General features: G+C 49.4%; 7 protein-coding genes across 7 annotated transcripts; 4 read left to right on the forward strand and 3 right to left on the reverse strand.

Annotated features, from left to right (window-relative positions):
• Nucleotides 1-513: 513 nt before the first annotated feature.
• On the reverse strand, nucleotides 514-4,519 carry Pdw03_5080 (NADH(P)-binding family protein; the record flags this gene model as incomplete). The annotated part of the gene is made up of 11 exons (XM_014683737.2): nucleotides 514-622; nucleotides 676-702; nucleotides 764-855; nucleotides 913-1,009; nucleotides 1,199-1,264; nucleotides 1,393-1,433; nucleotides 1,550-1,663; nucleotides 1,987-2,063; nucleotides 2,226-2,302; nucleotides 2,548-4,148; nucleotides 4,253-4,519. The coding sequence occupies 11 exons, from the start codon at nucleotides 4,517-4,519 to the stop codon at nucleotides 514-516; spliced, it is 2,568 nt and encodes an 855-aa protein (XP_014539223.2).
• A 2,138-nt stretch (nucleotides 4,520-6,657) lies between these two features.
• Pdw03_5081 (uncharacterized protein) lies at nucleotides 6,658-7,276 on the forward strand (the record flags this gene model as incomplete). The annotated part of the gene is made up of 4 exons (XM_066100941.1): nucleotides 6,658-6,741; nucleotides 6,837-6,872; nucleotides 6,935-6,999; nucleotides 7,063-7,276. 4 exons carry the CDS (start codon nucleotides 6,658-6,660, stop codon nucleotides 7,274-7,276), a joined length of 399 nt encoding a protein of 132 aa, XP_065957881.1.
• Nucleotides 7,277-8,308: 1,032 nt separating this feature from the next.
• On the forward strand, nucleotides 8,309-9,384 carry Pdw03_5082 (Glutaredoxin; the record flags this gene model as incomplete). The annotated part of the gene is made up of 2 exons (XM_014683736.1): nucleotides 8,309-8,524; nucleotides 8,611-9,384. 2 exons carry the CDS (start codon nucleotides 8,309-8,311, stop codon nucleotides 9,382-9,384), a joined length of 990 nt encoding a protein of 329 aa, XP_014539222.1.
• A 376-nt stretch (nucleotides 9,385-9,760) lies between these two features.
• Pdw03_5083 (Ribulose-phosphate 3-epimerase) lies at nucleotides 9,761-10,718 on the reverse strand (the record flags this gene model as incomplete). Its single annotated transcript, XM_014683735.1, has 3 exons — nucleotides 9,761-10,030; nucleotides 10,141-10,392; nucleotides 10,476-10,718. The coding sequence occupies 3 exons, from the start codon at nucleotides 10,716-10,718 to the stop codon at nucleotides 9,761-9,763; spliced, it is 765 nt and encodes a 254-aa protein (XP_014539221.1).
• A 1,526-nt stretch (nucleotides 10,719-12,244) lies between these two features.
• On the reverse strand, nucleotides 12,245-15,298 carry Pdw03_5084 (Methyltransferase type 11; the record flags this gene model as incomplete). Its single annotated transcript, XM_014683734.2, has 1 exon — nucleotides 12,245-15,298. One exon carries the CDS (start codon nucleotides 15,296-15,298, stop codon nucleotides 12,245-12,247), a length of 3,054 nt encoding a protein of 1,017 aa, XP_014539220.2.
• A 3,869-nt stretch (nucleotides 15,299-19,167) lies between these two features.
• Pdw03_5085 (Like-Sm (LSM) domain) lies at nucleotides 19,168-19,658 on the forward strand (the record flags this gene model as incomplete). Its single annotated transcript, XM_014683733.2, has 3 exons — nucleotides 19,168-19,181; nucleotides 19,248-19,498; nucleotides 19,627-19,658. The coding sequence occupies 3 exons, from the start codon at nucleotides 19,168-19,170 to the stop codon at nucleotides 19,656-19,658; spliced, it is 297 nt and encodes a 98-aa protein (XP_014539219.2).
• Nucleotides 19,659-20,062: 404 nt separating this feature from the next.
• On the forward strand, nucleotides 20,063-22,928 carry Pdw03_5086 (DNA repair protein Pso2/Snm1, putative; the record flags this gene model as incomplete). The annotated part of the gene is made up of 5 exons (XM_066100942.1): nucleotides 20,063-20,206; nucleotides 20,262-21,023; nucleotides 21,082-21,091; nucleotides 21,166-21,269; nucleotides 21,324-22,928. The coding sequence occupies 5 exons, from the start codon at nucleotides 20,063-20,065 to the stop codon at nucleotides 22,926-22,928; spliced, it is 2,625 nt and encodes an 874-aa protein (XP_065957882.1).
• Between the last annotated feature and the right edge of the window lie 1,050 nt (nucleotides 22,929-23,978).

Here is a 23,978-nt window from a genome sequence, read left to right on the forward strand (position 1 = left end):
AACAAAGCGCTCAAGCAAAAAACCGAGACTGGCTCTCTGCCATTTACTCCCAGGACTAGCTACACTTGACCTAGCGAGGCGCCTCCGTACCATATTTGCAAGTCATCCATCCAATCTTCCATTAAGAACCCCATTGCAGTTGAATTTTTTTTTTCTTTTTTTATCAACAAGAGAAATAGCTTGAAGGCTTTGTCAAGCGTAACGCCTGGCGGGAAATAAACCTTGGAGAATATTGGAAAGTCGAGGCCGCTAACTTTGGTACGAATAAAGATTAAGTTAAAGCTTGCCGACGTGTGGTGTCACATTATTTCCGGATAATGTTTAATATCATTATGGAAGGTCTTGATAGAGGCAATCTGTTTGTGCATTCACTGCATGTTTGCACTGAGAATTTCGAAGTCGGTCAAACAAACCTTGATTGTGAGGGAGATCTAGATTGGAACTAAATTGACTCAGCATAAAGAAGGCAGTTCAAAGAAAACGAGATCTCGGTGTAACAGAGACAAAATAAAATTATTGCAAATGAAAGAGTGCCGTAGTCTGTCCCAGAACGCTGCGGGGCATGTCGAGAATCCCAACGCCAGCAAGAAGAAAGGTATCGTCGATATCATTGATGGTAGAGCTTAGCAGCACATTTCGCAGCATTCCATGCAGCATTCACAACTCTCTTCGCACAAGAAGCAACAGCACATCGCGGCCAGACTGAAAGAGAAGAGCTTGCATTAGCGTTTTCCCAACTTTCCATGACAGTAGGTATACTTGCCAACTCGCGAAGCATCCCTTGTCCTCTTGTTGCTTCACTATGACAGTTTGAGGCTGTTGGGGCTGTTGAGGCTGTTGAGGAGGGTAGTAGCCCTGTGAATCTGTTAATACGTCATGTGTAGCGCGTGGGTTGCTGATCTCAAGACTGACCTGCTGGGGAGGAGCGTAGCCCTGCTGGGGAGGATATCCTTGGGGTGGGTAGCCCTGTTGAGGGGGGTAGCCTTCTTGCGGATAGCCACCACCGTACCTACATCCAAAAGATTGATCAGAACCACGCTATGAAAGTTGAAATATTGACCAAGCCAGATGTTGGTTCGCGATGGACCAGGCTTCAGTTTCCCACGGTCGGGGAGTGCACAGAAGTGGATCCTAAGAACCCCGGTATGGTACAGTCGCTGCCGATTTCACGGGTAAAGGTGATCATGAAATAACTTACGCCGGCTGGGGATATCCTTGCGGAGGCGGCTGCGGCTGATAGGACATAGCGATGGGAGGTTGATGTCTAAGAACCAAATGAAACATATTAGCGGCTTGATCACATCTTACACTTTGGGCCTTGCGGCGCCTCAATGTGATGCGACTGGGGTCAACGATCGAGGAGTGACCGCCAAAGCGGTTAAATTCACGTACCTGGGAGAAGGCAAAGATGAAGATTGATTGCAAGGGGGAGGCTGTGATGAGCCACCGGAATAAGTGAGTGAAGCGTTGAAAAGAAGAGGAAAAGGGTGAGGGTGATGAAGATGGGAGGGTAAGAGTGTCAGAAAGGAGGAAAAGTTAGGTGACTTACCTTTTGGAGATTGCGTTGCAGGTGAGAAGGAAATGGTTGGGGTACTTGAGAGGTACTTTGCCGGTGCGCCCGATAGGAGATTCTGTCTGCCAAGACTTCAGGGCTGAGGTACCTCTGAAGTACCTTTTTGTCTTTCCCCTTTTCCCTTCTCCACACGGGCCGAGTTTGTGAGTTAAGATTGAACCTGGTCACTTTTTTTTAAAGGTTTGTTTTTTTTTTCTTTTCTTTTGATGTCCATTTTTGATGTCTGAGTCATTCACAAATCGATATATCCATTTCGTACTAATAAACGATAGGAAACCCTACATCTAGATGTCTCAGACTGGATCCCATGATAGAATCCCAGGACTCCGTAGCCATTGTCCACTTGAGCCATATATGGCATTCGCGTCCAAATTCCATTCAGCCACAGTTGTCCAGCCCTATCGTCGACTTACGCAGTCAGCCACAAATTGCAGCCCTTGGGTGACATTCGATTGGTTGGCAACCAGCCACTGGGTCACACGGGAGTCCACTTCAAGAGATGGTCAGCCACTCACAGCCTTGGTCCGCTGCCCAGGCTTCTTGGCACTTGAACGCCCACATTGTTGCTGCCTGGACAGTACCTGGTACTTGGGCCCTCATACCACGGAATACTCTGATGCTTGTACCAGCTACCTAATACAAAGCTACCTACCTTGAATATCTCGTCTCTCATTGCAACGTTGTGGCACCTTAATTCCATTCATTATCAACGATGAGTTCTTCTTATCACTAACCGGACCCCATTTAACTCCATTTTCTCACATCCAAAAATAGATATGATGGATCGCCGAAGAAACAAATTTATCGAAATCCAAAAGAAAATCCAATCCCCACTAACCTCCAGATACTGACCATGAATCACATCCCAAAGTTACAGTACACAAACCCGATCAAACGGTGCTCTAGGCAAACAGTCGTAAAAGAACACACAAGAGACAAAGACGAAACAGACTACGATCGTTCATGTGACATACGAATCAAGATTAGGCCTGCAGGATGACTGTGAACCAGAGAAAGAGGAACTCATTGACTGCTCAACGTCGAGGTCGAGTTCAAGGTCCAGCTCAAAATCAAACTCAAACGGCGCATCAGGAAACCCGGGAAACGTGTCAGCCTCCCTCGGCAGAGCTGACTCCACAACGTAGGGAGGTTGATCCTCCACCAGGCGACATGCAGCAACCGCAAGCTGGTATCCAGGATCCTTAGTCGAAACACAGCTAGGACTCCGAATCAGACGCCTTGAGTTGGAGTCACCACCAGCCGCCTCATCGGTGACTTCCTCAGCGGCAAACATCCAATATTTCAAAATTTCCATACTAGGCTGATTACCTCCCCCTTTCCCCCCGCGCTTCTCACTATCTTTGCCGCGCCCGCCACGACCCCGCTCACATGGATTGAAATGCGTGCGGCGCAGATGTGCAGCAGCATTATAGTTTGCGCCATACCGCTTCCCATTGCGACAAGCCTTGCAGTTTGCAAGGAAGTACTTGCCAGGCGAGATATCATCGCAGACCCAGACCGTGCGGATGGATGAGTGCACGCGCTCAAAATGGCGACGCAACTCGTGCTCACCATGAAAGCCGTCTGGATGGTCTGTGCACATACGGCAGTATGTCTTTGGTCGCGGGGGTCGTCGCACCGAGGCCTTGGGGATAGCGGCGACTTCCTTCGTTGTACCGTCTGCTGATGAGATGCGGTGCGTCCAAAGGAGGTCAATTTGGGACACGCTGCTCTTGATGGACTCAACTTTTGGAGCAATAGGGCATGCGGCCTGGGAAATTTGCTCTTTGGTGCGGCGCGCAGCGCGCGAGTGTGGTGTTGTTAAGTTACTCCCGTTGATCAAGTCGAACGGCTTCATCTCCATGGACTCATGGGGGGTGTAACTAGAGGGCCTAAGGTAGCGGATCGGGGTGGTTGAGGGGGCGGATGCTGAGAATAAGGGGTTGGAGAAGGGAGAACGGGAGAATAGGGAAGAAGATATACGATCTAGGTCAGAGCACACGGGGGAGAGAAAGGAACCTTGATCCGGGATGCCGGAGGTGGATGTTGGTACCCACTCTGACGTGACGGAACTGGTTAGTTCTTGGTAGTGGGATGGTTCAGTCGAGTCGAAGCGGAACATGCTGATCCCGCCGACTAGCGAGTCGGTAGTCGTGCTACGAGACATCTCTGGCGCAACTGCTGGTGTTTGATCAATCCAGGGTGATGTCCGTTTGGGGTATGGATGGATCAATTGGCTGGTTTGTCCATTATCTGCGGGTCGGAAATTTAAGGCTGAGCAGAAGGGCTGACCAGGAGAGGCGTCCAAAGACTTCGTATACTCAGATGGCGAAAATTCTTCGACAAGGTTGAGCCGACTATGGGCCCGTACCGGGACAACGGATTGGCGTTTACCTATCACGGTCCCGGCTGGTCGGTGCTTGTAGGAAACCTTTAATTGCTGCCACTGGGGGCGCACCATGGCCGTGTGTCGATAGGAGCCTTTTCCCGAGAAGCCAGCGCCGATCCGAGGTAGGCCGGGGGAGGAGGCGATGCAGGGGCCGCCATGGTTTAGGTCGACTGGGAGATCCGGGGTCTGCCAAATGTCAATCCAAGGACGTCTGGCGGTTGGGATCAGGAGACGAGCGTGGGAGGGGCGGAGCAGATAAGGTTGGAGCAGGTCACCAAGGTCACACATACGGTGGCTCTCCGTTTTGCCTGAGAAATACCCGAATCAGAATATGGCAACGTCCGTGGTGTCGCATCCTGTCGAGCTCGTTTTCCCATGCCCTCAGCAGGCTGCCAGTTGGAATCCTGGTTGTCGGGAACCGGGATGAACTGACTTAGCCGTTCAATCCAGAGCTGATTTCGTTCGGATTCCGGAAGGTGGGAGTATTGGACCAAAAACGCTTCGTGGTACCCGGAGATTGCACTGGTGAACAGTTCGTCGTCCAGATTGAGAGTCATGGCGATGGGTTTCTCGTCACAATGGCCGGAGGTGTAACTGTCTATCAGTAATCAAATGGATGGAGAAAGATGGGATGAATTCTTCGAATTTTTAGCGCATGCTTTATGAGAGTAGGCGATAAAAAGACGTACGTACGTAGACTTGGAGCGCAATGGAAAAAAATAGAGATTGAATCGAAGCCGATTGCAGGTGGGACAGCGGATCTTATCAACGCGACTAAGATGAAGATCTGGGTCGAAATAATTGTACTTTGTTCAGTAAGTGATCGTGGAATAAAACGATTAGACAAAAAATATCGCAAGTTGGGAGAAGAAGTAATTGCAAATTGGGCAGACGAGTAGATCAAAAGACAAAATATCAGATCGAGAACACTCCCCACAAAGTGAGATGCGAGAATTGGCACTTGAAAGAGACAACTATACTCCAAGTCGCATGGAAGTCGACCATCGGTCTGGACCGTAGGTGTTTGGGTAGTGATGTACTCCTCTTTTCGCGATGTTCTCCCCTTTTTCTCCAATGCTGGTCTGAAACCTTATCCGTGTCGAGGTCAGCCATCACCAAGCCATCCCCCCCCCCCCCCCCCCAAAGATATGCGCCCGGGTGACGGAGCCGACTACTCCTAGAAGTGAGATCCTGTTGGGTTAGAGCTGCAGACGGCCGAGAAAAAAAGAATCAAATGTGAAGCAGCGAACCGGACCAACCCGAGAGTGACCCGAGCCAGCAAATGCGTCCTTGCTTAGGAAAAGGTGACCTGATACATGTAGACCCTGGGGGGTACATAACTAGCACAACATCCATATGTCACCTTTTCCTCCCGTAGCGAGCGCCTACAGCGGGAGTCGAAAGAAATCGCAAAACAGCCCATTTTTCCGTCTAGCACAGCTAAATCCCCAGACCCCCAGACCCCCTCCTAAGGATCCATTTACTTTGCGCGGTCGGACCAAGATCGCTCCGGCGCGTCGAGGGACTGCCACGTCGTCTGATGTGGCAGCTTGGGCATTCTGCAGAGGCTGTTTGGATCGCAGTTTCAGCGCCCAATGCCCGACTAGAGTTGAATGGCAAACAATATTAGCATCCTCTTTAATGAGGTCGCCTTGAAATCGCGTGGAAATCGAGTGGTACAAGAACGGTTTGATTCACGTGTTACCGTGGATCACTCCCGCCACAGTCCCACGGTTCCCCTTTTATACTTGTGGCTGGTCAGGGATGGCCCTTGTTAAACAGGTTGCTCTTGTTTGGGGTTCCGGGGGCAGAAGTTACTTTCGGCTCGAAGTTCCCAATAAATCTATTGACTCCGGAACGTTTACAACACTAGTGATCATCATCCACACGGGGGCTGTACGGAGACCATTTGTGATTAACAGGTTTACTGCTACACAACATGCTCCTAGTGTGGGGATTCCACGGTCTTGGGTGGATCAGTCTCCTGATCGGATAATTGTTGCCCAGTTGTGGCTCCATTTGGTGATCCTGAGCGTTGGCGACACTAGATTCCTTAGACTGTGCGGCAACCTCGGAAAAAAGGGACAAAGTACGATTGACTTCAAACCTCAACTTACGTTACAAGTTAGGGTGATCTATCACATCTGTCTCTGTTTCAGGATAGGTTTTCATGAGAGAACACAACGTGGGTGCATGCTCCCCGCGCAGTACGGAGTACGGGGCAACCAAGGAGTAGACGTTGACGAAAAGGCATTCTTGTACCTAACAGGGAAATCCTTCACTGTACTCTGTACTTTGTCGTTGTCTATCTCAATGTATATGATGTGTTGAGTTGCCGGTGCCGAGACAAGCGGGAAAACTATCGTCGAACGGGCAGATTTTGGTTTCATAGCATATCGCCCGCAAGGTGGCGTAGAAGTCCTCCCAACATTCGGCACGAATTCCGCTCTCATCGTCAACTTGAATCCTTGTCCCCAGGTCTGCTTTTGATGGACTTGATCATTTCAACAGGTAAATGAAGAGACAGAACACGAAGTCCCTGCCTGTCGATCCAGTGCGCCATCCATGTCAAGAGCTCATTGAATTCTGCAAGAGTTACGTGGCTCAGATGTTGACAAGATTGCCCCTGCATTAATTCTCTGGGCTTCTGGGTCAGTGCCTGTGGTGAGAGGCTGTCTTGGGTAAAATAGTGCACATGGGAGACTCGCAACCCTCCAACCCTCTAAGATGCGCCACATTTGAGACATCGTGGGTGATAGGCTATGGACTCCTAGGGTATGTATGTGCACGAGGAGAAATCATGCAATGCATTGCACTTAAATGAGAAACCTATATTGACTGGATATAAGTACTGCGTGTGCTCCTTGTGTCTAGGCCTCAGCTGACGATATAAACTCCTCGGTCTCACAGGTATATTGGACTCCAGTTAAAGGGCCCAAGAACCTGTGTCTTCCAAGCTAACACTTTTCCAGTTCGTCTACTTCCGCAGTACCTCACACCCACATGCCATCCCTTCCCGTGATTTAAACACATGCAGGTACAGCTCGCTCCCCTATGCTGGTCGCGTGACACGGTACAGCTAAGCCAATTTGACGACTAGCAATAGAGGAAGTGAGCTGGCTCCAATGGCAATAGAGATCCCAGACGCCAGATTAGTTAAGGTGCAGAGTTCCATGACTCGGGGAAAACGCATGTCATCACAGATCAGGATGCCATGGAAGTTCCACAGCTCAGTTTCCAAGCAGGCGGGATATCTGAGTCGGCAGGTTGGCTTTCTTGGCCATGTAGGTCGCAGTCGTAGACGCGTCCGTTGAAGCTTTTCAAACATTTCGCCATCGAACCGTGGACATATTTAATTCTGCTATAACACAGTGACTCCTGGTGCTGATTTGATGTCTCTTCTTTTCCGGTCAGCACAAGGATCGACTGCAGCCGCGTAAGACATCTAATGTGTGCCTCTAACTGTGCTCACGAGATACAATTTTTTGGGGCAGTTGGGTACTCTCAAGCAGTGAACATATTCTTTTTGCCATTTTATTGTCCACGTGCATTCTGTTAAAATCACTCGCAAGTCCAAATGGTTATTATTAGTACTCCCATTTTTAGATTGCGATGGATCTATAAGGAACTCGGGAACCCGTTCAAATGTACTGGGAAAAGTGAAATTGTCCCAAATGCCAGAAGTGCCTAAAGATTTTTTCTAGTTGATGTAACCAAAGCCTACGAATTACCCAACTCTTCATCGGTGCCTATACACAGTATGTAGCCATGCTGGTTATATACTCAGAAATTGGCCCAGATCGTGATGCTTGATCGTTGATATGTGACGGTTAGAGCTATGCGTGGCGCATGTCTTTGAGGACATCATTATACATTATACCTACATTAGTAGACCTCGTTTCGCCCTGAGCCTCTCCAGAAGATTCCAGGATGTTTTGCAGCTCCCAATCTGACGTCAAGTTGCCACACTGGACCTGTTTTCCAGGGCATGGAGCCGTGAGACACATGGAACGGGTTGTGCTGTGGAGATATTGGCCTTGAACGAGCGGAAATAGTACATATCATAGACCAAGAATAGGACAAGGACATAACGATGCTATATAAAAAGGGGAGAATCTTGCAGCAAGATCGAAAGCAATCACATGCACGTGATATCCACCAAGCCACGTCATTTTAAATCCCCTAGGGGGAAAAATAATTTATTTTTCTCCTAACTATAGATGCTCAATCAAAGACCACAGATGGGACTAACCCCTGAATGAATTGAAACTTCCTCAAAGACAGACCATTTCCCTCATCCTCAACTCCCCACCAATTCCACTTCTTAACAACACCTCACCTCTATCATGACTGACTCAACCCTTTACCTCTACACTTCCCTGACCGCGGGGTCATCACACATCGTCACTGCGACCTCCCGAATTGAGACTATCCTCAAAGCGAATAAGATACCCTTCCGCGCCATTGATGTCGCTACCGACGAAGCTGCCCGGAAGCTCTGGGGCCGACGCTCCAAGGGCAAGAAGCTCCCAGGGTTGGTGAAGTATGGCGACCTTGTGGGAGTATGTGACAGCCCCCTTGCTAAGAGGCCAGAATCCATCGCGGTTCTCTTCTATTAGGATCGCAGAGCTAACCTCACGACTTGTAGGATCTAGAAGAGATCGAAGAATGGAACGAATTCGGCGAATTACGTATGGTAGTAAATAGCGTGCAGGACCTGGGGGGGATGCCCGCCACCAGCTACCCTACCCCAGCAACCGAGATCAAAGTCGACCCGACACCTGCCACCCCCAATCCCCCCACGTTCAATATCCAAACCCCTCCCGTTACCAAGCCCGAAGACAAGAAGGATGACACAGCGGTGGTAGCTCTGCGCCAGGCTAGCTCGGAGGCTGCATCTAAGGCGAAGGCCAAGATAGAAGATAAGAAAGAGCTCAAGGAACAGACTACAGAGGTACCCATCGCCAGCCATGCGCACCGTGGCTCAGTGGCCCCCGAATTGCCCGAGACCCCTTCGGATTCATCCAAGTCCACGAAACGCCCGACCCTAGTTCCCGAACAAGCGGCCGTATCATCGGCAAACTTCCACGCAGATAATGCCGAGGTACTCGGGTTGGTTGGACATCACCGCGGATCCAAGGTGTCGACGCTCGATAATGCGGATCAAAAGAAGGTGGTGCATGAGATCAGAAAATCTATCTTTGCGGAGCCTATGAGCAATATTGATGCTCTGCGCAAAGAGGCTACGGAGAGGGCGAAGTTTGAGCTGATGAAGGAGGCGCCGAGTCCGATGATTACCCGTGTGGTCGTGAAGAAAAAGGAAGAGCTTCTGGAACCCAACGAGCCTATGGGCAATGCTATCGCTGAAATGCTTGCGAGGCCTATGGTGCCGCGAGGGTTCGGGCTAGAGCCTAGGAAATAGGCCACTATTGGTGCTAAGAACACAGGATATGCGAAGGATGATACCAAGGCAGAGTTGGTTCCCCCAAATTAGTCGGCAGGGTAGGGGTACTACTTTCGTCCAGAACTGGGGAAGTTGCTGTTCACGAATTCGATGATTATGACATCTGTACATCAAGAATGCCTGGCAAGTTTTTACAATCGATTTTTTCATACATTCAGTATGGAAATTTAGATAATTTCGAAAGCTTGGACAGTTGACTTCCACAGGTAGATGCCATTCATAACTCGTGATTAAGAATGTATAATATAATTTTTTTTAAAAAGAGACCCACCCTCAAATAAGGTCAAAAACACCCAACCCCCATTTTGTGCTCTGCTCTGAACCCGTTTCCTCTTTACAGCTCCGCGCCTCGACGTTTCTGGACAGCCTCGCGCAGCTTCGCGATGACGTCGGCGGGGTCTTGTGCGCCGAAGACCGCTGAGCCCGCAACGATCACGTTGGCGCCTGCATCGGCAGCCTGTTCAATTGTACCCAGACCGAGACCACCGTCGACTTCAATATTCAGATTGGGGTAGCGTTTGCGCAGAGCGGCGACCTTGGGGAGCTCGGAGGCCATGAATTTCTGACCTCCGAAACCGGGGTGGACGGTCATGACCAGTACCATCTGCGGAAATACAATGAGTACCATTGCAATTGAAAACGAACGGGTGTGTAGGTGTCAAAGATGGAAGTCTAGCCATAAAAGGATCTGAAACAAAAAAATCAATCACTCACATCTGGTCGTTCGGCCGGGTCCTCGCTTTCAATAATATCCCAGAGCACATCGACGGGGGTATCGGGCTTAATGGCGATACCAGCCTGCATACCCTCCTCGTGGATATAGCGAATCAATTGCTTGGGGCTAGTACGAGCGGTCGTTTCTTTATCGGTGGGATCGGTCGCGGCGACAGAGGAAACAGCAGCCTCATAGTGGAAGCAGTAGAGATCGCAACCCGCCTTCTTAAACTCTCCGACCCATTTATGCGGCTGTAACGAAGCGAAATGCAGTCAGCGGGGAAAGCTCATGACGTTCCGGGATGACGCGGGTATGGGGAAGTCTATTGCCTCACCTCCATTATCATCATGTGACAATCGAAAGTGCCACGACCGCAGGGTTCGGAGGGACGGTCTACGCAGCCACGGATTTGAGAGACAACGGGGCAGCCGATGGTCATATTCGGGACAAAATGACCGTCCATAATGTCAACGTGCAGCCAGTCGGCGCCCTGCTCCATCTTTTGGGAGCAGTCATGGCCTAAATTGGCGAAGTTGGCGCTGAGAATGGAGGGGGCTATGATAGCTGGAGGTGCCATGATGTGTATGGGAGGGAAGAGAGGGGGGGGGGAATTGCGGAGAATCCGGAGGAGAGGGGTTATAAAGAAAAAAAAAAAAAAATAAGATCTGAAGCTCCTCGGGCCTGTTTACATCAGTGGCGAAGAGTGGATATGCCCCGGTTCACCGTAAATCCAGAAATACACTATCTACTCCGTCCTCCGTACTCTTTTCATCGTTTTATTCTTCTCTCCAGAACACTTTGATCTGCTGGCAAGGACTCTGGCTCTCACGTGTCAGGCTTTTAGTTGTTCACTCAAGATGTCTGACAGCTGGGCAAAAATGGCATCCTTCATGCATTCTGGACAACCTAGTCAGGCCGGGGAGAGAAACAAACCTATCTTCAGTCTGCTGACCTTGTTAGACAGTCGGTGACTTGGATTATCCGATCCAGTTTCAAATAGACATCGGTTGGAATCTGCATCGAAGCTGCCAAAGTGATCAGTCAGGAATGGGTTCACTGCACGGATTTGCTTTTCAACCTTCCACTATTGGAATCATCAGTCTCAGTGACGGTTTAGCAGTCTTAGATCGATATCTATTTCTGATATTTTGACTTGGGAGACTGGTTGCACCACGTTATCTATGTTGTATATCCTGCTCGTGGCTTAATCATCTGACTGCACAATCTCCCCTTGGCTGATCATCTTACACCACGTTCTACCTCGATAATCGGTTACAAATGCTCCCAGTGCAACAAGCTATCTCAAAAGCTATTAAATGACCGCTTCGCAGCCCAAAGATACATGTTGTGCTTTGGAATAGTGGGCCATTGTCTGTGCTGCTAGCGGGGCACACTGCTCCGGAGTATCACCGACACTTCTGTATGCGCTTCGAACTTTTTGTGCTAATCTTTTCGTGGTAGGCTTGGACCATCATTTAGTTACGGCTGGTTGTTTTCATGACAGGAAAGAGAGCCATAATGGAGTCGATCGCTGTGAAGGAGATGCGCCGTGCAATCTAATGTGCTATCAACCCGAATTTCAATCCGCAGGTTAGATCAAAAGTCCTTTAAATGTCTCGATGAAGATCCCTCAAACGCATTCAGGGCTTTTGAAATGACCGCCGTCTCATCTTGACTCGACATACATTCCACGTCTTCGTTCCAGTTCAGATGCGGGAGTCGCCGCTGTGTCCGGCTTTCAGTTGCAACGGCCCGTCTCCAGCCTTGTTGGATGCTTTTCGGCGATCTACTTTGAATCATATTCTAACTGCATTGCATGCAGTTGAAATACACAAGGAGGGGAAATGACGCCTTAAAAGACTGACTGAAGTCGTAAAAGGCTTTCTGCTACTAAGAGCGTGTCAGCGATGTAGCCCTGGAGGTAGTTTCTTTAGTAAGAGGTTGGGTATGGTTGATCGAAGGAACCTTGCGTTTTTAAACGCTACAAGGTACAGTTTCTATTTGCATTCGGTCGACTCAAAATATCCCAGACACAAGGCATTGATTACATTAATTGCGAGCCACAAGGGCCAAGGTTAGATTTATAAAGATAGACTGATGGCTCTACATAGATCCAACCTTGGCCAAAGAGACAGAACTCTTCCGCTTCGGCTTCATCGCCCATCCAGAGAGGCAGGTCCAGCCAGCACCACTCTTCCTCCCCTCATTAAACAGCGCACCAAGACCCTCAAGCAACAAGGATCGATCGCGACCCATTTCCACTCGCAATTTCAGTAACCACTGCTCCCACATCCACCCCCCAATCAGTCCAGTCATGCTGGCAATGTCCGCCGTGCTACCAATCGGTCCCTGCACCGCCTCGCAATTTTCAATTTGGCTCTGCACACGCGGTGCAGGAGTCTCGCGCAGGGGCTCCTGCTCAACGGGCTCGGTGCCCATAGGGAGGAACATCCACGCGCGCTGCGTGTTGACAAATCCTGTGCTGCGAAGACGGCCGACGAAGCTCTTCGTTGCTAGTGGGTCGTACCCGCGGTTGCGCAGGTTGAAAGCAAACTCCACTGACGTTGCGCTAGCGTGTGGCCCCGCCCGCGAGATCTCGGCGTCAAGAAGTTGGAACTCGAGGTAACCGCCTGGCCTGAGGCATCGCATGCATTCCTTGAGAACGAGGTCGTACTCGTCGCGGTCCTTACCGGCAGGACATTTGATCTTCAGCAGTGCATGCATGGAGCGGGCGGAGATAAGGTCGAACTGGTTGTTGCCAAAGGGCAGCTCCCAGAGGTTGGCCACGGTCACCTGGCGGTGGTTGGGAGGGCCCTTAATAGCGCTGTTCACAGCCTGGTTCTTGGAGGCGACGGTGTAAACCTTAACATTTGGGAACTCGTGAGCGGCTTGCCACGCCCAGTCGCAGGAGGAGTGACCCCCCAGGTCTAGGATGCGGAAACTGCGCTTGCGTGGCCCTTGCGAGATCCTGCGCTTTGATGATGTTTGTGCAAGCACCCGCTGGGCAGGACTTGCTAGCAGATTACCGCCGTTGAGGGACCGGAGGGCATCCATGGCCCACATGGGCTGAGATAGCTGAGCAAGAACCAGCTGCTCTTTCTCCACCTTGTCAAATTGCGCCTTCTCGGCTAGCTCGGAGGTTATCATCGAGTTGCGGGGTGCTTTGGCAAAAGGACCCTTGTACGCAGGGCGTTCGGGGCGAACAAGCTCAAACTTACCCAGCAAGCAGTTAATGTGCAAGTCGTTCATGGCGAGGCGCATGGATTGCACGGCATCAAAACGCATATTGCGGTGCATGAACCCATCTGTCTTGGTTGACCGTTCCCGAATGGATCGGAAGCCCTGCCAATAAATTGAATCCTTACTAGCCATAACCGGGGGCAGAGGACCGAGGGACTCAGGGACGCCTTCAGAGAACCGTACCATCTTCTTGGAAGAATCTTCTGTGGTGTCTTCGGCCTCAGCCTCGACATCATCCGACTTCTCGGATGGTTCAACAGGCTTGATGCCATTCACTGGATTTGTTTCATTGAGAGCGGAGAGGTAGGATGCTTGGGCAGACAGCCAGATACTTGTCCGGTCGTGGTTCGCAACTGCACGTTCCTGCAGCTCTTGATCATAGCACTCGTCGTACTCATATCCGTTCGCAGAACGGGGAATCTCTTGGACTTGAACTGCATCAAATGCAGCACTCATGGGGCTATCTTGGTAGATTGACCGACGAGTTGGTGTGTCACAGGGGAGTCGAACGGCAGTAAGCGGGGCCTCTTCATCTCGAACCGCTGTGACTGGGTCTTCGTCAACAGGGCGCCTGGGCCATTCAACTATCTGCTCAACAATCTCTCCTTCATCCTGACGCCAAGGGAGATTGTAGAACCGCTCTGCAGCCGCCGAAGATGGCGGGTAATTGGTGTTAGGGATTGACCATGTGTGGCGCGCCCGAGGCGCCAAAGAAGCAAAAAAACCACCAGGAGATGGAATGCTCAAGTCACTGAAACTGTATCCAGACAGCTCAGATGCAGGGGTGACCCCGTCGGCACTTCTCGGGCGTTTCAAAGGCTGCTGGAGTTGCCACATCTCACCTTTATCCTCCGAGGTCTCGGACCACGAGTCAATTGTCTCATCTAAATGAATGTGGTGTAGTGTTGCCATCGCCGAGTTAGGCAGAAAGTCCCGTTGGTGAATAGGCTGTGGGGCGTCGTAAATGTCATCACAATTGTGAATTGGCTCATCATTTAGATGAAAGGATGGCGACAGTGACGGCGGGAGCGGAGGTGAATATGCATGGGCAGCGGTAGGAATCCGGGGGAAACTTCCCAGAACATGACGCCAGTCGTCGTGCGGGTCTTCAATAGCAATGGGTACAGTTTCAAGATCTGAACTACCATCCGCATTTTCTAGGCCGCTTTCAATTCCGTCCAGATCCCGGCGGACACGTATATCATCATGTGCGTCCCAGTGGGTTTCTGGCAGAGATTGGGAGTCTGGTGTAGCCAATGCACTGATGATTGATTCTTGGTCCGAAGTCATGCTACCATCAAGTGAAGGCGGGGCGTATGATGCGGGCACAGAACGGCTGAGCATCGACAACGCTGCTGGCGAGACTGGAATCTTGGACGGAGGCGTCGGCGGGACTGGAGAGCCCTTGAGAGAGCCGTTAATTGACGGCCAAAACTTAGACGAGGGAATCTCAAGTATCAGAGGGTGCTTTTGACTGCCAGTTGAGGTCACCGAGTTTCGGGTGACTGGTGTTATCAAGCTCGATGGCCGTGTATCCGGGGAAAAACATGAATCGCTAATTTCGGTCTCATTGTCGTCACTATCATCACCTGAGGCATCATATAAGTCGTCATATCCTCGAAATCCTTGCATCTGAGACTGCCATTCTGTATCCGAACATGATGAGGTGGTTCCAGCCGAGAGAGGCGACATTAGACGGGCGAGCCGAGCGTGTGTTGGTATTGCGAACCCGCTAGTCTGCAACCTCAACTTAGGACTGATGACTGCCGGTATAAGTATGGAAGGAGCTGAGTCTTCTAGACTTGTTTGAGCGAAATTAGACTCGCGCGTATCCTCCATTATAGTATTAAGTACCGTCCCCCGGGCCTGCCGAAGGGGCGGGAATCGCACAGTCGAGATGCGGAGTGTGTCGGTCATCTCGAACATTTGATCAAACTGCCTGATGTAGGTTCTTCGTGAGTTGCTCACGGGAGATTATCTATGGGTATTTGGCTCTTAGGAAATGGTGACACCGATCAACGGGTCTGCGAAGTGAACGATGTAAAGCAAGTTGACCAGATAACAAGAAGAAAAAAAAAAAAAGGCAAAAGCTACCAGAGCTCTAAGCACCGGGCATGAGACAATGAAGTCGACTAGATGAAGAACGCTAGCCTTCACAGAGTTTGTGGCAGTTGGGAAGGGTTTATAGTCAATTGGGCGCTTTCCACCAGCCACGGGGTATGTGCTGTGACCAGCCGATCCCTCTTCAGAAAGAGTTACCCTGTTACAGAGACTACTGCAAGATTGGGCACAATACATCCAATAAACCTGATTTTGGAGGGTAGCGGACAATGATATTATTGGTGGCAAGGAAAATGGGCGCTTCGCGCTGGACAGGGGGGGTCGCCCGTGAGTAAAGAGCCAACACCAATTTTGGAGTAAGAGTCGAGTCAACGAGGACCAAAAAAGCGAAAAAAGGGACGAAGGAGGTTCCTGGATAGCGTGATGAACCACCTAGGGGTGGGACCAGAGTGAGATGCAGTGTGAAGAGGCTGATTATTGGTCGAGCGTAGGCGCCGGGCTACTATCTTTAGCCAAATTAGTGACCGTCGGAGGTAGATGGAACGTCAATCACGCACCTTTCCGGCACCAGAACAGGCAGGACCTCAACATAATTAATCTCAGATGATACAAAAGTCGGTAAGGTGAAGTGGCAGTCGTTGGGCAGAGAAGGGGAAAAAAGAACGAGAGCCAATGAGGGGACCTGGTTGCCAAGTCCATCACGCTACAAATTCCCCTCTACTCTACTATTGCACGCTAGAGAAGTACAAGGTCTCTTAGCAAGGTATAACAATAGAAATTATATGCTAATTTCCCTCACTGTCACACTTTACCCCTCTCGTATCATGTCCTATTGACACATACATTCCACTCATTGTTCACACGGATGTGACCCTAAAGGCGCATAGAGTCCCAGGTCCAGTTCAACGCATATAAATCAAATAGTCTTGCTCATAATGCTACAAGCCACTGTTGTTCAATTTTCCCTCTTGCCGGAGTATGTCTTTCAGAAGTTGGAGCTACTGTAGGGGTTTAGAAGTCACCATTCAACGCCATGGGAGCCCAACATCATGACACGTGCAGAGAGCAATAACTCTGCAAATGTCCCAGTTAGATCTTATTTTAATGACAATTCCGACGGTTTGTCTCCTATTTTAAAGAATTCATGTAACAGAATCCACTCAGAAATATCTTTAAAGTCTTTACGCCATTGCAATACATCTGACACTATCAAAATCATGCTTTGTGTATGGGCTCAATATATGATGAATTAATAGATAGCTTAGGTCACCATTCAAAACTGGAAGTGATTTTACAGGGATTAAGATCATTCAATACTTGGTTAAATTCTCGAAGAGGGGGATGGAGATGTAAAAAATCCCACCTGTCAGTCTAAGAGAAATCTGATTTATCTCTCTCAAGATGATTTAAGAGACAATCTACCTGAGATAACACTCCGATGTCCTTTTGAATGTACGCATGTAGATAGCATTAACTCTTGCTATTATAGCTAGAATAATAACCACAAACAATCGTGATGCCGCTAGAAATAGGAAGAATAGTACAGAGTAAACTGAACTATGTTTAACACACGGCCATTAAAAGCATCAACCGCACTGAAGATATTTCTATCTCAAACGACATAGCGATACATTTAACTAGAGACAAAGGCAGGACTTGAGACATTGATTCTCACATGAGAAACTTGTATCATCCAAGAGCTTCTTAATCATCTAAGGCTAAGGAGACTCTGCTGAAGAACCTTCGCACAATCGACCTTTCAGCAGCTACAATTTGTCGCATGGAAGCTTCTGCACCCGGACTTGTAGGACATCTTGAATATAAGTACAAATAAAATATTTCCAGTGTGCCTAAACTCCCTACATCATCATGGAGTTTCACAGCGAAGGCCAGAATTCAATTGACTCATTGTACCCAAATCCCAAGTGTTTTACAGTCACTCAAGAACTCCATTCGCGCGGCACCATTCACTAAAGTGTATTCAGTTACGTTTCCTTCGAGATTCGCCGCTTGGACTTCCCTTCCCCAATGTCGAGTCTAGGAACGTCTTCAAAGCAAATCCACAGTCTTGAACTTGGCTTCTTCAACTTTCCATATCAATCTCACATTGACCAGGCACCCTGACGTAGATCTCTCCTAACACCTTCTTACTGTTCGATTAGAGATACTAGACCTCTCGGCTATATAACAAGAAATACAGGCGAGGAATAAATTAGGACTGTAGGTAAGCATAGTCAACCTCTCATGGCTAGGGCCAAGGGCGAAGCTAGATGATGACTGACAAGCGTAGGCGAAGTGAGAAAAGGTACCACGCATAGGGTAGAGGCGTAGCCTAAGAGGCCCCTCCTAGAATGGGAATTTTAACATGGCTCTCTGATGGCGAACGAGTCAAGCTGAAGCAGCGGGGGACCGAGAGTCAGGTCTTACGTGGTGGGATGTCTCATCTCCATTGGATCCCAGTCCTAGCTGGCAATGCGAAATTCGAAAGCATGCCAGATTGTTTCTCTGCGCAGGAGGCGACGACACGCCAACCCAGTGCAAAAGGGCTTTTGTTACCAGGAATGGCCGGCTGTACCGTCTTTCCAACCATAGTAGCCAAGGTATCCTTTTGCTGCTGACCTATGGTGGTGTAAGGAATGATGGATTAAGCGGTGGGAGGTCAAGTAGTGGCTGTTCGAAGTGGTCTTCGAGTGGATTGAGCTATTACAAATTCATTTCCCTCGACGGTCGAGGTGTCCTTCATACCATGGCAGTAGAAACGCCGACGAGGACTAAGCTCTTGAGATCTGGGAACCATGTAAGCTCGGAGTATTTCCTCTCGAGCTTCGGTAGCCGAGCTCCTGAGCTCGCCGGACTGGGGTTGTGAATGACTTTCAGCTTCTATCGTTCATCACTACAGTACCATTTTTGTAATGCCGCATACTTGGCACAGGCAGATTGAGCTGATAAATTTGGAATTGTTTTCTTAGTGGAGACTTTTCAGGGTGTATACTCACCTTGTCTAGACCAATCATAGGACAGTACGTAGCGCCACAGCTACCTGCTAGATAGAAGATGAGACGTGAAATTGCCCATTTGTCACGTCTGAAACGATTCATTATGTTGGGCTATTAATACGGACTGTTGATAAGTAGCGACAGGCATCGATGGGTAGGCCATGCTCCTGTTCGTGTGTTCAGACACGTTCGGCCAGTTTTCTTTATGCAAAATATCCAGTCAGGGAACATAGTTGCTGAAATGTGTGAGAGGGCTTGAGACTTGTTAAAATAGGGAATAGGCCAAAACGTGTTTCGCAGCTTATGTTGCGGAAATAGGTGAGTAGTAGTCTGCTGTGTGAGAATTGAGAAATGGTGAGAAAGGGCAGACGTTATAGAACCATATATTTCAAGAGGATGTGTGCTGGCTGATCTCAAATATGCCTCTAAGAGTTTTGATAATCCAAGAACAAAAATGATGGAGCGTTGGTTAAGTTCTTGGAAGTCATCGGCCGCTTTATAGGGATATGCACGTGACCGACTCCGACGGCTTCTCTTTTGCATCTCGCCTTGCCAACTCTCAAGCGCTATCGGCATTCTTGTTTCTAATTCTTATGTTACTTATTGATTCAAGCTTTCGAATCCAATCTGCAACGTCGTCCGAAATAAGCAAAATACATATCACCGCTCTAGTCCAGCGCACCTCTCTTCATCCAAGCACCCCTCCAAGCTTTCCTATCCACCGCGACCATGCTTTTCTTCAGGTATGCTATGACGCGAGGCGCCGACTCAAACCACATGGATGAAAACTAATACACAATTCATTACAGCTTTTTCAAGACTCTGACCAACCAGACTGTCACCATTGAACTCAAAAATGACATCCGCATTCGTGGAATTCTGAAATCGGTTGACCAATACCTAAATATCAAGCTGGATGATATCGAAGTGTTGGACCTGGCCAAGTACCCTCACCTGTCTTCTGTGAAGAACATGTTCATCCGAGGAAGTGTGGTGCGGTATGTGATGTTGCCTCGGTCGGAGGTTGACGTGGGGTTATTGGAGGATGCCACACGGCGAGGTGAGTTGCGCTTCGTTCCCCGAACTGAGCTGTTGAGACCATTTCATGCTCTCGCCTTTTTCCAAGCATCTACACAAGCTGCGACCGGAACTGCCATTTGAATCAAGACTAATCCAATCATCATACAGAGGCTGCCAACCAGGCTGGCAAAGCTCGGTAAACGATCATGGCCTCAATTTTACGACAAATCACGCATCGCGCTCTTCATCATCGTTGTTACCACCAGGTAGTCTCCAGCTAAGAAAATGAATCTATGGCCAAAAATATGGGGTTTCAGCACCCAAAATTGAGATGACCCAACAGACTGCCGGGGTGACGGGTTCATACATCGAAATGTTCGAAAGTCCCACACGGCTTGAGTGCGCCCAAGATATCATATGGACCTTGGATAGCCGCTCATGAATCTTGCTGATACGCCGCAAGAGCAATTCCGTAGGAGATTATTCACCTATAGCTCATGCTGGCACCAGGGCTGCGTTGTTCATGATACCTCGTTAGACATTTTTTCGCAACAATGAATAGCTCCTTTTTTTTGCCCTGTGACTATATCGCAATGCTCTAAACATGCTAGAATCCATTGCAGCCATCCATGCTAGAGCCGATCAAATTGGGCACGTGACTTCGTGTCGCGATCCGGTTTCTTCGCGCCTCTCGACCCGACAAAATCCTGGACAATGTCACTGGCGACCGTGCACAAATAAACACATCGTATATTCAACCATTCTGTTTGTGTTTTAACCAACCTAAAATCACCTTGAAATAGCTACAGACTCTCTTCACCCTCGCCGCGGCTCGATTTTTGCGCACGGTGCAACTCCCACCCTTCCGCGACCGAGGCACAATGGCCGGTTCTTACCCGAAGAATGGCACCACGTCATCCAAGGGATCTTCAGGGTCAAGAAAATCCTCAATTAAGCGCAATTCGAGTATCTTGAGTTTCTTCCAGAAGACCGACACGCCACCGGGCGCCACTTCTCGCCAGGCGCGGATCACTCAATTTGCAACGGTGACCTCGCGTTCACCGAGCAGCGGCCGGGGCACTCCAACTTCTCAACGAGGGGATAATTCAAGATATGATCATGCTGGTGGGCTATTTTTGGAGGATAAAAAGGGACTGGCAAATGTTGAACGAGCAGCGGCGACGAGCGAAAGAGAGCGTTCACTCACGCCTGATATTTGGGGGGACGATGAGGAGTTTTTGAAATCGGATCCCAATCGATATAATGAGAGAGACACAGCGGTCAAGCGTCGGAAGCTCGACTCACTGGACAGCCCGGCCGACGAAACGCGACAACCTGACGCCGAATCGAAGACTACAAAAGCACCCACACCTGCACCAGCGCCCGCAAAGACCAAGAAAATGAGCGGACCATTCATCGATGAGTCCGATAGCGAGAATGATATGGAAGCATATCGAGAGCTTCATGAAACGACTCCTGTCGCCAAGGATGTGACGAACGACACATTGCAAAGGGACAAAATAGTGGCCACAGAACGCACTTTCGAACCTACACCCCTGCCACTGGTAAGAGCCGCCACGAATGCCGATGATAATGAATCCACGAATTTTGACGATATAGAAGAGGAAGATGAGTTTGTAGGGGAAGAGTTTCGAAATCGGCCTTGGGAGGGTGAGGAACAAGAGCAGCAAGTCGACCTTGAGGTAGATCCTGACAAGGACTCAAACGACTCTTCTGGTGTAGAAGGTCTCGAGGGTGAAGTGAGCACATGTCCTATTTGCCAAGTGATGCTAAAGGATCTTGATGAAACGGTAAGTCCCCTTATCTGCCTTCTGGGCCCAATGAAATGCTGATTCCCGGCATAGGCAATTTCAGTGCATGTAAATGAATGCCTTGATGGCAAATCGAACCCTTCTCCAGCCACGCCCGCTCCTAAGGCCATGCTGAAGCCGACTCCAAAGCCTGCCAACATCGACAAAGGGCTGACCCGTGCGGAGCGAGCTGCTATTGCCCGGCCTGCGCAAGTTGATCCCTACTCGCATAGCAGACCCATTGAAGGTTCCGCATTCTCCAAGATGATGGCTGGAAATGCAGAAGACACTGCTTGGGCTACCGCAGCGGCAAACGAGCTGTCTTCTCGCGGCAAACAAGCCTACCAACGGACTTGTCCATTTTACAAAATTCTTCCGGGGTTTTCCATATGCGTCGATGCCTTCCGATACGGGGCTGTCGAGGGGTGTAACGCCTACTTTCTCAGTCACTTTCACAGCGATCACTACATAGGGCTCAGCAAGTCCTGGTGCCATGGGCCTATTTACTGCAGTCGACCGACTGCCAATCTTGTCCGCCAGCAGCTCCGCGTTGATCCCAAGTGGGTAGTTGACCTCGAGTTTGAATCTACCACTGAAGTACCGGAGACGGGAGGAGTGCGGGTCACCATGATACACGCAAATCATTGCCCCGGCAGCTCACTTTTTCTTTTCGAAAAGAGTTATGGGAATAGCCCTAATGCCAGTAAACAGCGGGTGCTGCATTGTGGTGACTTCCGTGCATCTCCCGCTCAAGTGCAACATCCACTTTTACGTCCCGATGTGATCATCCCAGTAACCGGTAAGCCGAGACAGCAACATATCGACAAATGTTACCTCGACACCACATACCTCAGCCCGAAATATGGCTTTCCCGCTCAGGAGGATGTGATTACAGCGTGCTCAGAGCTATGTGTGCGCTTGAATCATGAAACTGGTGTAGGACTTGATGCGGGGAAGAATGACACGGGTGGTTTGATGGGCAAATTTCTTTCTGTCGCCACAGGGATCAACAAAGCCCTGGATAAAGGCTCGCAGGCTGGAGGGCGACTACTCGTAGTCATTGGCACTTACAGTATTGGCAAAGAACGGATATGCATGGGAATCGCCCGAGCACTTGGATCCAAGATTTTCGCGACTCCACCGAAGCAACGGATATGCGCCTGCTTAGAAGACCCGGAGCTCACCGCGATGCTAACCAACAATCCCCACGAAGCGCAAGTACATATGCAAACTCTTTTCGAGATCCGTGCCGACACACTGGCAGACTACCTCGACGGCCTCAAACCACACTTCTCCCGAGTCGTCGGTTTCCGCCCAACCGGCTGGACCTATCGCCCACCAGCCGGGCGACTGGTACAAAACCCACCGGTCTCCACTGTGCTGCACGGCGAAAACTGGAAGTCACCTTACACCAGTCAAGATCTCACACCGCAGCGTGGCAGCACGCGAGAAAGCGCCTGCTTTGGTGTGCCCTACAGCGAACACAGTTCTTTCCGCGAGTTGACCATGTTCTGTTGCGCTTTGCGTATCGGGCGCGTCATTCCGACGGTAAATGTTGCCAGCCAGAAGAGTCGGGATCAGATGAAAGTATGGATGGAGCGGTGGGACGCCGAAAAGAAGAAGAATGGGTTATTTCCTGTCACCGGCGATCGGTGGTGATCAACGGCTTGAACACACGATGTATGGATGGATCCGAATGTATTGCTTCCATGTTGCATTGAAGTACGATGGCAACTGCATCTATTTATATTTGATTTCGGATTTGCACGTCTAATAATCACGTTGCAATCCTCTTGGTGGGTTCTGACTCCATCGAGGCCGCCGGCCAAGTTGGTAATCATTCTACAGCCAGGATCTGGGAAATTTTTTGCAGCAGAGCTAGGAAAAAGTGAACCCTCTGACGAAACTCCAGTTATCTATTCCGGTGATGGGACCTTTGCAACTTTAGCCTTTGCTGCCCACCAGGGTCGGTTTTTTGGGCTCGCCTGCGCGTGGGTCTTTAGGATATGCAATCCATTTAAAAATCAGAATTTGGTCGAGTAGATCCTAACACCATCGTTTGTCTCATGGGTGCTATAAAGCAAAGGAGAAAATTCTAAATCCAGCTATTCATAACCCCTCGAGTCATGCAAGCTATCTCCCGATCCGGATTATGCTAGTTTGATAACATATTTCACAAGCGAGCCGGCCACCCCAACCAAACCTACTAATTTCAAATACTTATAGCTTAACCAAAACTCCATTAAATTAAATACACTAATGATCTATTCTCTAGATATAGATTTCTTTTATAACCCTGATTTCTACATAACCTATATATTAGTAATAATCTCGTTTAGGGCTATAAAGGTAGCGAAGGCCTTCTCTACTAGCGGGAGGGAGGCGCTTTAACCGATTTAACCGGCTTAGTAATTAATTAAGAAGCTTTAAGAACTGAGAGGCCTTCTTTAGTGTTACGCACTGCCTAACTGGTCACAGTTATGTTGGAGCTTCCCTGATTATACTTGCCTGTGCTGTGTCAGGGTGCGGGCTGGCAGGACGGTATGATAGGAGATGACTGGTAGGAACAGGTTGTAACAGATCAGATTCCCATTGACAGGCAGGTACAGGCAGGGGCAGGCTAATATACAAGACGTAGCTCGAAGAGCTACAACAGGATCTAGAACTGAAGTTCAAGATAAACAGGTCGGAGATCACGTGCCGTGATCT

Source organism: Penicillium digitatum, chromosome 6, assembly GCF_016767815.1.
Source record: "Penicillium digitatum chromosome 6, complete sequence".
NCBI lineage: Eukaryota > Fungi > Ascomycota > Eurotiomycetes > Eurotiales > Aspergillaceae > Penicillium > Penicillium digitatum.